Source organism: Phanerochaete carnosa (genome assembly GCF_000300595.1).
Source record: "Phanerochaete carnosa HHB-10118-sp unplaced genomic scaffold PHACAscaffold_1, whole genome shotgun sequence".
Taxonomy (NCBI): domain Eukaryota; kingdom Fungi; phylum Basidiomycota; class Agaricomycetes; order Polyporales; family Phanerochaetaceae; genus Phanerochaete; species Phanerochaete carnosa.
In genome coordinates, this window is record NW_006767628.1 from 4,600,480 (window position 1) to 4,610,653 (window position 10,174).

The 10,174-nt window shown below is 58.3% G+C and overlaps 5 protein-coding genes across 5 annotated transcripts in view; 3 read left to right on the top strand and 2 right to left on the bottom strand.

Annotated features, from left to right (window-relative positions):
* Positions 1-2,629, bottom strand: part of PHACADRAFT_24739 (uncharacterized protein) — a gene marked incomplete at both ends in the record, with an annotated part of 5,246 nt that extends 2,617 nt beyond the window's left edge. The window contains 4 exons of the mRNA XM_007389542.1: positions 14-1,627; positions 1,680-2,271; positions 2,328-2,463; positions 2,505-2,629. Coding sequence (XP_007389604.1) covers positions 14-1,627; positions 1,680-2,271; positions 2,328-2,463; positions 2,505-2,629 — 2,467 coding nt within the window. The remainder of the gene's footprint in view (positions 1-13; positions 1,628-1,679; positions 2,272-2,327; positions 2,464-2,504) is intronic.
* A 196-nt stretch (positions 2,630-2,825) lies between these two features.
* Positions 2,826-4,426, top strand: PHACADRAFT_248231 (uncharacterized protein). Its single transcript, XM_007390896.1, has 7 exons — positions 2,826-3,237; positions 3,293-3,356; positions 3,412-3,612; positions 3,667-3,808; positions 3,861-3,996; positions 4,049-4,198; positions 4,255-4,426. The coding sequence occupies exons 1-7, from the start codon at positions 2,836-2,838 to the stop codon at positions 4,282-4,284; spliced, it is 1,125 nt and encodes a 374-aa protein (XP_007390958.1). The 5' UTR covers positions 2,826-2,835; the 3' UTR covers positions 4,285-4,426.
* Positions 4,427-4,529: 103 nt separating this feature from the next.
* Positions 4,530-5,463, top strand: PHACADRAFT_135308 (uncharacterized protein; the record flags this gene model as incomplete). Its single annotated transcript, XM_007390897.1, has 2 exons — positions 4,530-5,121; positions 5,200-5,463. The coding sequence occupies exons 1-2, from the start codon at positions 4,552-4,554 to the stop codon at positions 5,461-5,463; spliced, it is 834 nt and encodes a 277-aa protein (XP_007390959.1). The 5' UTR covers positions 4,530-4,551.
* A 233-nt stretch (positions 5,464-5,696) lies between these two features.
* Positions 5,697-7,043, bottom strand: PHACADRAFT_135311 (uncharacterized protein; the record flags this gene model as incomplete). Its single annotated transcript, XM_007390898.1, has 7 exons — positions 6,663-7,043; positions 6,482-6,598; positions 6,374-6,409; positions 6,299-6,314; positions 6,171-6,244; positions 6,069-6,113; positions 5,697-5,937 (listed from the first exon to the last, which is right to left on the bottom strand). Exons 1-7 carry the CDS (start codon positions 6,800-6,802, stop codon positions 5,697-5,699), a joined length of 669 nt encoding a protein of 222 aa, XP_007390960.1. The 5' UTR covers positions 6,803-7,043.
* A 2,104-nt stretch (positions 7,044-9,147) lies between these two features.
* PHACADRAFT_204721 (uncharacterized protein) overlaps positions 9,148-10,174 on the top strand; it is a gene marked incomplete at its 3' end in the record, with an annotated part of 1,785 nt that continues 758 nt past the window's right edge. The window contains exons 1-2 of the mRNA XM_007390899.1: positions 9,148-9,926; positions 9,988-10,102. Of these exons, the coding sequence (XP_007390961.1) occupies positions 9,276-9,926; positions 9,988-10,102 (766 nt within the window). The remainder of the gene's footprint in view (positions 9,927-9,987; positions 10,103-10,174) is intronic.

A 10,174-nucleotide genomic window follows, 5' to 3' on the forward strand; every position in this document is an offset into this window, starting at 1 on the left:
GCTGCTGCTGCACCTGCTGATCGAGCCGACGAGACGTCGACGAGCGCGGGGCCCGCGTCGGACGGAGTCTGCTTGATGGAGAGTGAGCTTCGATGGCGGCGCTGCAGCGCCGGACGGGTGTGCCCCGAGACCGTGCCGGAGCGGCGGGGTCCGCCTCTGCCCGATTCTAGCGTGGCGGCTGCAGCGGCAGTGGCGGCGGCGGCGGCGGTAGCGGTAACGTCAGTAGCGGTCGGCGACCGGCCGTGGCCCAGCCTCGCGTCGCGCATCGCGGTGCCGGTGACCTGCTGGGAGCGCACGCCGTCGTACCTGCCCGCGCCACGGTCCGTCGCGGAAGCAGGCAGCCCGAGGAGGTTGCCGGTGCGCACCGCGCCGCCGCCGCCACCTCGCGAAGGCGGTCGTGCCGTGCCGGTCGGACGCTCCGAGACCTTCTCCGTCGACAACGTTGGTTGCGAGGGTGCACGGGCGGCGTTCGCCATCGACGTGTGGCCGGGCGCCGGAGGGGAGAAGGTACGGTCGAGGTCCTCGAGCGAGGGAAACCGTTCTTCGGCAGAGAGCTCGCCGGGCCGCGAGGGTTTCGACGGCGAACGGGAGGACGAGACGAGGGGGGAGTGAGGACGCGGCGACGGCTGGGGACGCAGGGACGGCACGGGCGACTGCGAGCTCGGAGGGCGGTACGTCGTGTAGCTCGAGCCGACGCCGGCCCCAGGACTCTGGCCTGGGGCAGCGAGGTACTGACCGCTCGACGCCGACGACAGGGTCGCGCTGACGCCGGTGGCCGCTAGGCCTGTCCTCACGCGACGAGCTTCGCCGAGCGTCGGTGGCAGCGGCGGCTGAGCGACAAAGCCCAGGCCATCAAAGGCGTCTTTGGATGTCCTTGGCCTGCTGGGGGAGCCGGACAGTCCTGGCGACGGTGTCGGCCGGGAGCTGGGGATCGGTAGGGGCTTCGATGGCGATGGGCTGGGCGCGGGTGCTTTGGAAGGCTCGAAGGCGTCTCCGAAACCTTTGCCGAACGAAGCTGAAAAGTCGCCGTCGAAGCCACTGGGCAACCCCAGCCTGTCCTTCGCGACCTTCTCCTTCCCCGCGTCTTTCCCCCCGAGCCCCCACGCATCACCGCCCGAGTTCAGGTTGGCAGTCGTTCCGCCCACGCTCGCCAGTCCCGACTTGTGACCCCGAACACCCCTCCAGACCTTGTCCTCGTCGGCGCCGAACTTCATGTCCAAGCTGAAGCCTGCACTTCCGGCACCACCGCGTTCCTTCTCCTTCCTTGGGCTTGGGGGAGGCTGGTATTGGCGCGGTTGCTCTGAGACACCCGCAGACTGCCCGGGGCGTCCTCGGCGCATGGGCGCAATGGCCTCGAGGACCTTTTCCCGAGCTTCGACACCAGCATTCCTGGCCGGCGATGGCTGTGCCGTTCGAGACTTGAACGTGACAAGGTCGTCGAGAGGGTTAGGTGCCGGCGCGCGTGCGCCAACGTTGGCGGACAGCGGCTGCAGAGGACGGGGAATCGGCGGTTGTTTCGTCTGGACGCTATACTGGAAGCGCGGTTTCGAGCCTCGCAACGCGTGGACGTGGTTCAGAATCTCGAACACATTCGGTCGTTGTGCTCCGTGTTCGCGCAACATGGAGGCTGTGATCGTGATGCCTTAGATCAAGACAGGATAGCGGGATAAAGCACGTACCTATCAGAGCGTTCATCTGGTGGGAGTAAACGGGATAAGGGGGGATCTTGTACTGAACGTTCAAGATGGCGAGGGGACCGTGTTCCTCGAAGGGGGTGGTATAGTAGCAAAGCTTGTAGAGCAGGACGCCCAGTGCCCACACGTCGCTCTTCTCGTCGATGGGTCGTCGCTGGTAGACGTCCACCATCTCCGGGGCGCGATATTGCAGGGTGGTATGTCTGTTGAGGTCGCTCTCCAGGGCTCTCAGCTCTTGCGTCGATGTCGGGACTTTCTGCACGGGAGTGGCGCTTCCAAAGTCGCAGAGCTTGTAGGAGGACTGAGACGCTTGTAGGATATTCTCGACCTTGAGGTCGCGGTGGAGTAATGGCGGCTTGAGAGCGTGCATCGCGGCGAGACCGTCGCAGACGTCGACGAATATTGTGAGGATTTCTGGCTCTGTGAGGCGCTCTCTGAGACGTCGATTCATCATGTCGATGATACCGCCTCCTGGGCAGTACTCCATGAGAATGAAGACCTCGTAGACACCGTCGGTCGAGCGATGCCATGCGGCGTCGATGAGATAGACAATGTTTGGGTGGCCCTTGAGGATCCTCTGTGGAACAGGTCATGGATCCTGGCCCGGGTCCGGTGAGGCGGTGTGCTGCGTACCATTATGTCGACCTCCTTCTTGACCTCTGTCAACATGGCCTCGTTGGGGACCGCGATGCGTTTGAGGACATGGTGGTGTGTTCCAAAAACTGGCTGTGCGGTGCGGACGAGGTAGACGTGGGCGAAACCACCTGGGCTGGACGTGAGATGAGTGGAACGGGGAACGCGACGAGAGACGTGCCTTGGCTGAGGTAGCGGTCGACCTGGACGGTGTACTTGTTGACGGAGATGGACTGGCCGGGGACGAGGGTGCCCTTGTTCTGATGCGGGAAGGGCGGGGCATAGGCCTGTGGCTGAGCCATGGCCGTCGGTGGTCGCGGTGCAGCCTCCGTCGAGCTGGCAGCTTGTACTCCAGTTATTCCGCCGTCGCTCTCACGTGACACGGCTCGGCTCGGCGCTCACGCCCTATGACGCGAACCGAGAAGCAGAGGTCGAAAGAGGCAGATTCGACGAGAGATTGCAGCCTTGGCCCCGACCACCATCGCCGTCGCACACAGTCGCAGCAGACATGGCCCACCCTCTCCAGCACAGTCACCTGCCCAGCCCAAAGCCCATGACGCCTCTCCTCAGCGGTCGCTCGACCCCGGCACTGGACTCAGTCCCCTTCTCCCGCCCCCACACCCCGCACAAGGAGCTGGTCCTCGGCTTCGCAGGTCTCGGTGCGATGGGCAATCCCATGGTCCGCAATCTCGCCACCCGCCTTCAGTCCCCCACCATCGCCCACCCAATACGCGTCTGGAACCGTACCCGTGCAAAGTGCGAGAGCTTGCAGAACGAGGTCGGCAAGACACACATCGAAATCGTAGACAACCCAGAGGACCTTGCGCTCAACTGCGATGTCATCATCACCAACCTCGCCAACGATGACATCGTCAAGGCCATCTATGAAAAGTTTGCGACCGCGCTCAAGGTATGGCCTGCCTGGCTTTACTCTTCATTGTCGGCTCATCAAAAGTCGAGAACAGGAGTCCCATTCGACGAAAAACAAGATCTTCGTAGAATGTAGCACCGTCTATCCGACACTGGCAGGTGAGGTCCACTTACTGCTGCCATGCGCACTTGTCAGCTCAAGACGTTTCGCCAGGTGAACTCGACACCCTCATCAGCAACATCCCTCACTGTCACCTCGTCATGGCACCCGTCTTTGGCGCACCGCATGTCGCTCAAGCAGCTCAGCTCATCGTCGTCATGGCCGGCGATTATCGCTCCAAGAAGGAAGTCGCACATCTCTTGGTCCCCGCCTTGGGCCGCAAGGTCATCGACCTCGGAGGTAACCTCGAGAAAGGTCAGACATATCCCCGTGTCTCATCTCAAGGCATGCTCACCGCTCACCCTACAGCGCCCACCTTCAAGCTTATCGGCAATTCGATGATCTTGGGCAGCCTCGAGGTTCTCGCTGAAGCCCTGACTCTGTCCGAAAAGTCCGGCATCAAGCCCACTCAGGTGCATGGCCTCGTTAAAGACCTTTTACCAGCACCGCTGTAAGCGTCTGCCATACCCAGCCACTCCATGTCTGACCTCAGCGATGAACAGATTAGACGCGTATTGTAACAAGATGGTAAATGATCTGTTCGACGGAACCAAGGGCTTTGCTATCGATGGTGGCATCAAAGACTCGACGCACATCAGGAAGCTTGCGGCAGAGGTCAACTCACCGATGCCAGCACTTGTACGTCGCGTGCTTCTGTCAACTATCATTAACAATGCTGACAAGCGAACAGGACAGTGCACACCAGCACCTCCTCACCGCTCGTGCGCTCCACGATTCAAAGAAGCTCCGCGGCGACAGTGTGTTTGAGACCCTGGACTGGAGCTCCCTCGTTGCTGGTACCCGTGTGGCATCTGCACTTGATGGATTTGACAGCAAGAAGGTCAGTCTTCGTCCGGTCATGAATGCGCCTATTTTCTTAATTTTTGTGGAATACAGCACGCTAACGTTGGACCTGTCCCTGAATGAGCCAGAGAGTCGAAGAGCAAATTGAACGATGTACACATACAGCGATTCCGACTGGGTCATAGGCGCCATGTATAACCTAAATGCATGTGTTTGCCGGAGAGCTTGACTTTATTCCTAGAATTATATTTGAGCTTTTCGCGGCTGGATAAGGTGTTGAGGCGAAATGCTCGAGCGGGCGCTTTCAATTCAACGCGTCGGCGACAAGCGCGCGCCAGTCTGTCGTTTTCGCAAGTTGAGTCTTGTCCCGCAACTTCACCGTCACCAGCAATGCTCTCCTCGCTGGCAAAGCCGCTGCGTGCGGCATGCCCTAGCGCATCACTCGCGGGGCCCAGCACCATCGCAAAACGCACCGCCGCCTCGGTAGCCCCGCCGTACGCCTTCCCAGGCAAGGCCATGCCTCGCAAATACCCGGAGCGCAAACGGTTCAAGGTGGACGAGTACACCCGCCTGCTGAGCTCGAGCAAGACGCACCCGCTCATCCTCTTCCGGCACATCGACTTCTCCGTCCCGCGGCTGCTCCAGCTGCGCAAGGACATCGCCGCCGCCGCGCTCAAGCACGCCCCGAAACCGAAGCCCTCGCTCGCCGCGCTCACGCCCGCGCGCCCGCATCCACACCCGAACTCCCCTGCTCCACCACCACCACTCCCGCAGTTCGTCATCGCGTCGACGGCCTTCTTCGGCGTCGCGCTGCGACAGCACCCCGACTTTGACGACACCGCGCGCGAGGCGATCGCCCAGATGGCAGGCGGCACGCTCGCGGTGCTGACCTTCCCCGAGCTGAACCCGCCGCAGCTGCTCGCGGTGCTCGCGGCGGTCGCGCGGGCGGTGCCGCCGCGCGTGCCGCCGAGCGCCGAGGAGCTCGCCGCGGCGCGCAAGGCTGCGGAAGACAGCTACGTGCCCGGCCGCCGCCCCAAGGGCGCGCGCCCCCGCGCCGCGCCCGACCTCGCGCTCGTGGGCGCTGTCATCGAGGGCCGCGCGGTCAGGGTCGAGGACGTGCGGAGCGTCGCGCAGCTCCCGGACCTGGAGACGTTGCGCGCGCAGATCGTCGGGCTCCTCAGCGCGCCGGCTGGGCAGCTCTCGGCGGTCCTTGGTGAGGCGGGCGGGGCGAAGTTGGCGAGGACGTTGAAGGGTCTTGAGAAGAGCTTGGAGGAGGGTCAGTCGGATGCGCCGCCGCCGTAGAGGTGTCTTTTAATGCTACCATATACATTCTCAGGGGAAAAAATAATGCTTGTACTCGAGATACAACATGCTACGGACGAGCAAGCTCCCCTTGTGAATCTTTTGCAAAACAAACTATACTCTCTACATTCTACTGTTAGTATGCGTACGGTCGGCTGTGTTTTGTGATTACAGAGACAGCGCCAGGCTGCCTGCTGGGGGCCATGTTTCTTTTTCTTGGCCATGAAAGCAGGTCAGACAGCGCCGCCCCGGCGCATCATTTGCCTTGCAAGATCCTTTCCTCTTCCAATCTTCCACGCCGGTTCGCCTCCGGGTGCATGCATGTTTCCCTTCACCAATTCTGTATCCCATGCCAAGCCCATGTGAATAGCCGCCGCGTCCGCTCGTGCGATGTTAGACTGTGCAGGGTGGATGAAAATGCTTGCGGGCTTCGACTTCGAGCGGAGACGCCTGACAGGACTCTGCTGATCCCGGCTAGGCTCGGTGGGCGAGGAAGCGTTCACGGTTGTCGTCTTGTGGGCTAGTGACAGAGACGAGGTAGGAGAGATATCAGAGAAGGGAATCGGTAAGTGGGATAATGATGCGAAGTAAATGAGGGTTCATACGATGTAGGTGACGATGAAAGCAGTGGTTCTTTCACGGTTTCCACACTAAGGTACCAGCGACGTGAGCGAAACGTTTGCTTAACGTGAAATAAGAGCACATACTCGTTCCCAGTGTGGTCTGGCCCGTGGTTGTCAAGATATTCAATGACGAATTGGCCGACAGACAACGAGGTGACCTATGCGAAGTCTCAGCTGCATGGTCGACGAGGTCGTCTGGCTAATGTACATACGGAGACGAGGATCAATCTGAGCACGAACGCCCGTTAGCCCGCACAAACCGCGCGACGAATGCGAAAGGCACTTACCCGATGCTGAAGGTCATGGCTACCAGCATGTACAGCCTATTCGGATGCCGCCAACAGTTCCCCGTCAGGTACCCTCTCGACGAATAACCATAGAAAATGCGCACGCACAGCCTGGCAAAGGTGACGACCCAGTACAACACCGACTTCCACACCGCCCGGCGGAAGCGGGAGCGACGGGTGCATGCGAAGGGCGTCCAGTTCTTGTTGATAGCATACGTGAGGGCGCTGTGCGCCCAACACTTCCGTAAGCTTGGCTCTCAACCACCTCCACACCAGGCTCGAGACGCACCGTTCTGCGAGACAAAGAAGGGCGGTGAAGATCGAGGCCACGACGAAATGCCATGCTGAATCGAGACGGAACGCGGGGAAGAGAACGTGCTCTCCGTAGAACGCGACGTGAAGGTAGTCTGTCCAGCCGTCCATTTGCATCTTGGAGGGCTTTGTGGATGCTCGTATGCACGGACACCGGGGGGTAGCAACGCTCGTGGTGGAGCTAGTTGACACGCGGTTACGAAATCTTCAGGTCGAGCGGTATATATAGCACGCAACGAGCGGGGCTTCAAGGGACTGGATATAGTTGGAGAAACGGGCGCGGAGGAGAAAGAGTGCAGGTAACTGTGGCGTGAAGGTGAAGGTAAAAGACTGGGAACAAGAGCTGGAAGACCGGGCTGAAGAAAGGCTTTGATGACATCACAGCTGATACCCGTCACACAGGAACGCTCGGGGTAAACATCTAGGAAGCAAGAAGTAACAACACGCATCTATCAGGAGATATAGAGAGAATACAGCCTCAACGATGATACATCTGAAACGAACTGAGCAGAGTACTAGTCGTGAGTACATATATGTTATTCGAAGATGTGTACCAGACCGCTTCGCAAATGGACAACTATCACAGGGATGGACGATTCGGGGAAGCGGTGGCTGAAAACGAGGAAACATCATAACTTTACGATGACCTGTCCGAAGGCCCGGGCTGTCCGCAGGCACATGCTAGTAGCAGGCGCACCAGTGCCGTTCATTGTGCGGACTAGTCAGGGCCTCACTGCGGGAATCAAACTTCGATGAGATGGCGAAACTACTCAGGCCATAGCACAAGCAGTAGGGCTGAAAGGAGACCTGCTAGCTGGCCACAGTCTGGCCAACTTCCGAGGTTTTGTCAGAGTTCGCTGACATCTGAATTAGCGCCTAACACTTTGTGGCGCGGGCATCCCAACTCAGCTGCGGCAATGGGTCGGCCCCGTTCATCTCCTCGTCATTTGACACAATACTCCTTCCCGACGTCGCACATAAGAGTGCCAGCGCCTGGAGTAGTAACAAACAATACCCCACACCTTACTGGGCCGACACTCCGACCTCAACCTGATCGTCTTTACCATCCCATACCTCCTTGACGAGCTTTCTCTCGTCTTGCTCATGAGCACCATAATGGTATCAAACCATGGCGCGCGCGTAATGCTCAGATAGTACGCTTTTACAGACGGTGGCAGAATTCTTCACCGAGTCTTCGTCGTCATACTCTGCAAGGGTCAGCTTAAAAGTCCCAAGCTCAGAGACCAGAAGCAGCGCCTCTAGAGATGTCTTGAATATCGCTAGAAGTGAGGCTGGAGGGATATTATTCTGGAGGGAAGATTATGATGATGTAATTATAAATGATGAGCACACGAGAAGACCCCACGATATAAGCCGCCAGAGCACGCACAATCAGGAAGCTCCACTAGTACTTATTTTCGTACGCAACTCCAATATCTTTCAGGAAGGTACGCTGGAGATTGGAAGATTCCCTGCCAGGCGACTTAGTTGGGCAACATGCTGCTGGTCCGGCTGCCGTGAGATGGCGGAGATAATCCCTGAATCGGTGCCAGTCCGGACAGTGCGGCCGTCTATCAGATCTCTCAGCAGGCGAAACGAGGGATTCACGTGCGCATTCCCTTGGATTCTAATTCTTCCTCGCATGGTCAGTGACTCACTCGTGGCAACCGCGGTGCCGCTCAAGCCGCTCGGGCCTGTTCGTTCTCTCCCGAAGCGACATGTCTGCAGTGGCTCCAGTGGCCGCTACAGGGCGTTCAGGCAGTCTTGTAAAGTCCGCTAGTTGGCTTGTATGATATTGGAGTTGAGGTTGCGGCGACAGCTCCTACATATTTACGTACTCACTTTGTGGCGTAGTTGCTCAAGACCGGAGTCGTTCAAAAGGTAGACAAAATTCGTGGACCGCTGACAAATGTGATCTGTAATCTCGGGAGCAGTGTAATCTGAATTCTTAGCCGCATTTTCAGGGGGTTACATGCCCCGCTGTCGCGTACTAGGAGTCATCGCCACATCGTCCAGGACGGTCACTCTGGAACAACGCATTAGAAGGCGTGTGTTGTGGCGTGATCTCCCATATACCACGTTGAGGGCTGAATCACTTAACAATTTATTTTATATACGACTCACATCTGCGCTGCGACACCCTAAACCCTGACATGTGAGCACTCGGATGCGCCAGCCTGAGTGACTCCCGAATAGCATCCTGATCCACCAGTCTTTGTGAATCTGCCTCCAGGAAGCGTTTCGGAAATCTCAGACAAAGAAACGTCCGAGTACATACAAAATAAGTATAATGCCTTGGCTGTGTGTTTGTCTAGAACAGGGTAATACGATTATACGCTCCGAGGATGCACCCTGAGGGAGGACGCTCATAGTAGCAAGGACGAGCAGCTTCCTTATTCGGGGCGCGCCATCAATAACGCGCGGGTGCAGTAGTGCACTGTTCAGTTGCCATTCTTGGAACGCGACGTTGAACAACCAGGCCTGACAATTGAGAACAGCTCTTGTTCTCTTCCCACATATCTCGCAAATATCTGTTTCACAACACGTATATAATGCAGCCTTCGATGTCCAGCTCAAGCCCGTCGTCACAATGCGTAAGGCTCCTAGCACTCCTCCGCCGGACGGCCAGGCCCGTCCTTCTAACACTGAAACGCCTTCTCACAAGAAATCTGCGCAGTCAGCCTCGATATTCGCTGGGAAGACGGAGGATGCCCGTAGGGCTCTGACAGAAGAGCTCCGTCACGTCCCCCAGGTCCTCTTGGATAATTTTCTCGCTCACGCCATGCCTCCGCTCCCGGACGTCTTCGGAGAGCGAAACAGTGCGGTGCGCGCCGTTATGAAGGAGCTTCAGACCACAGATCCGAATGGCCGTGCCGCTCTCGAGAGAGATGGCGACGAGTACACTTGGGCGTCCTTCCCTCAACAGCCGAAGCTCTCAAAGGCGAAGTTGGAGACCGAAGCCGTGGTGTTCAAGCAGCTAGAAGACATCGCCCAGGATATATCAGCAGCTGTCGGACGTCACCGCTGGGAGAAGGGCACCCCCAGGCAGCGCTTCGCCTACACAAACAGTCCCCACAGAACCCCAGATAGCCAGCATCGCGACGACAACAAGTCTCGCCCCGACGGGTACTTTCTCAACTTGTCCGAACGTGAACGTGGCGGTCGAAGTGATGTCAGCTGGTGGGACATCGGTCCATTGGGTGAATTCAAGAAGAAGGATGGGCAAGAAGAGACAAATGACGTGTGTGGTATAGCTGCTTTCTCTCCAGTGTCGTCGACTGACTGGCCTACGCTGGCACTAGGACGCTCAAAAACTTCTCTGGGGCCTGAACACCATCATGCGAGAGGATCCTCGGCGTCGTGCGGCCTATGGTTTTACGATCGAGAACACGACTACTCGGCTTTGGTACTGCGACCGTACTCAAATAATTGCCAGTCTTCGGTTTGATTTTTAAGGTGATCTAAATATATCATCATGTGGCCACGCGA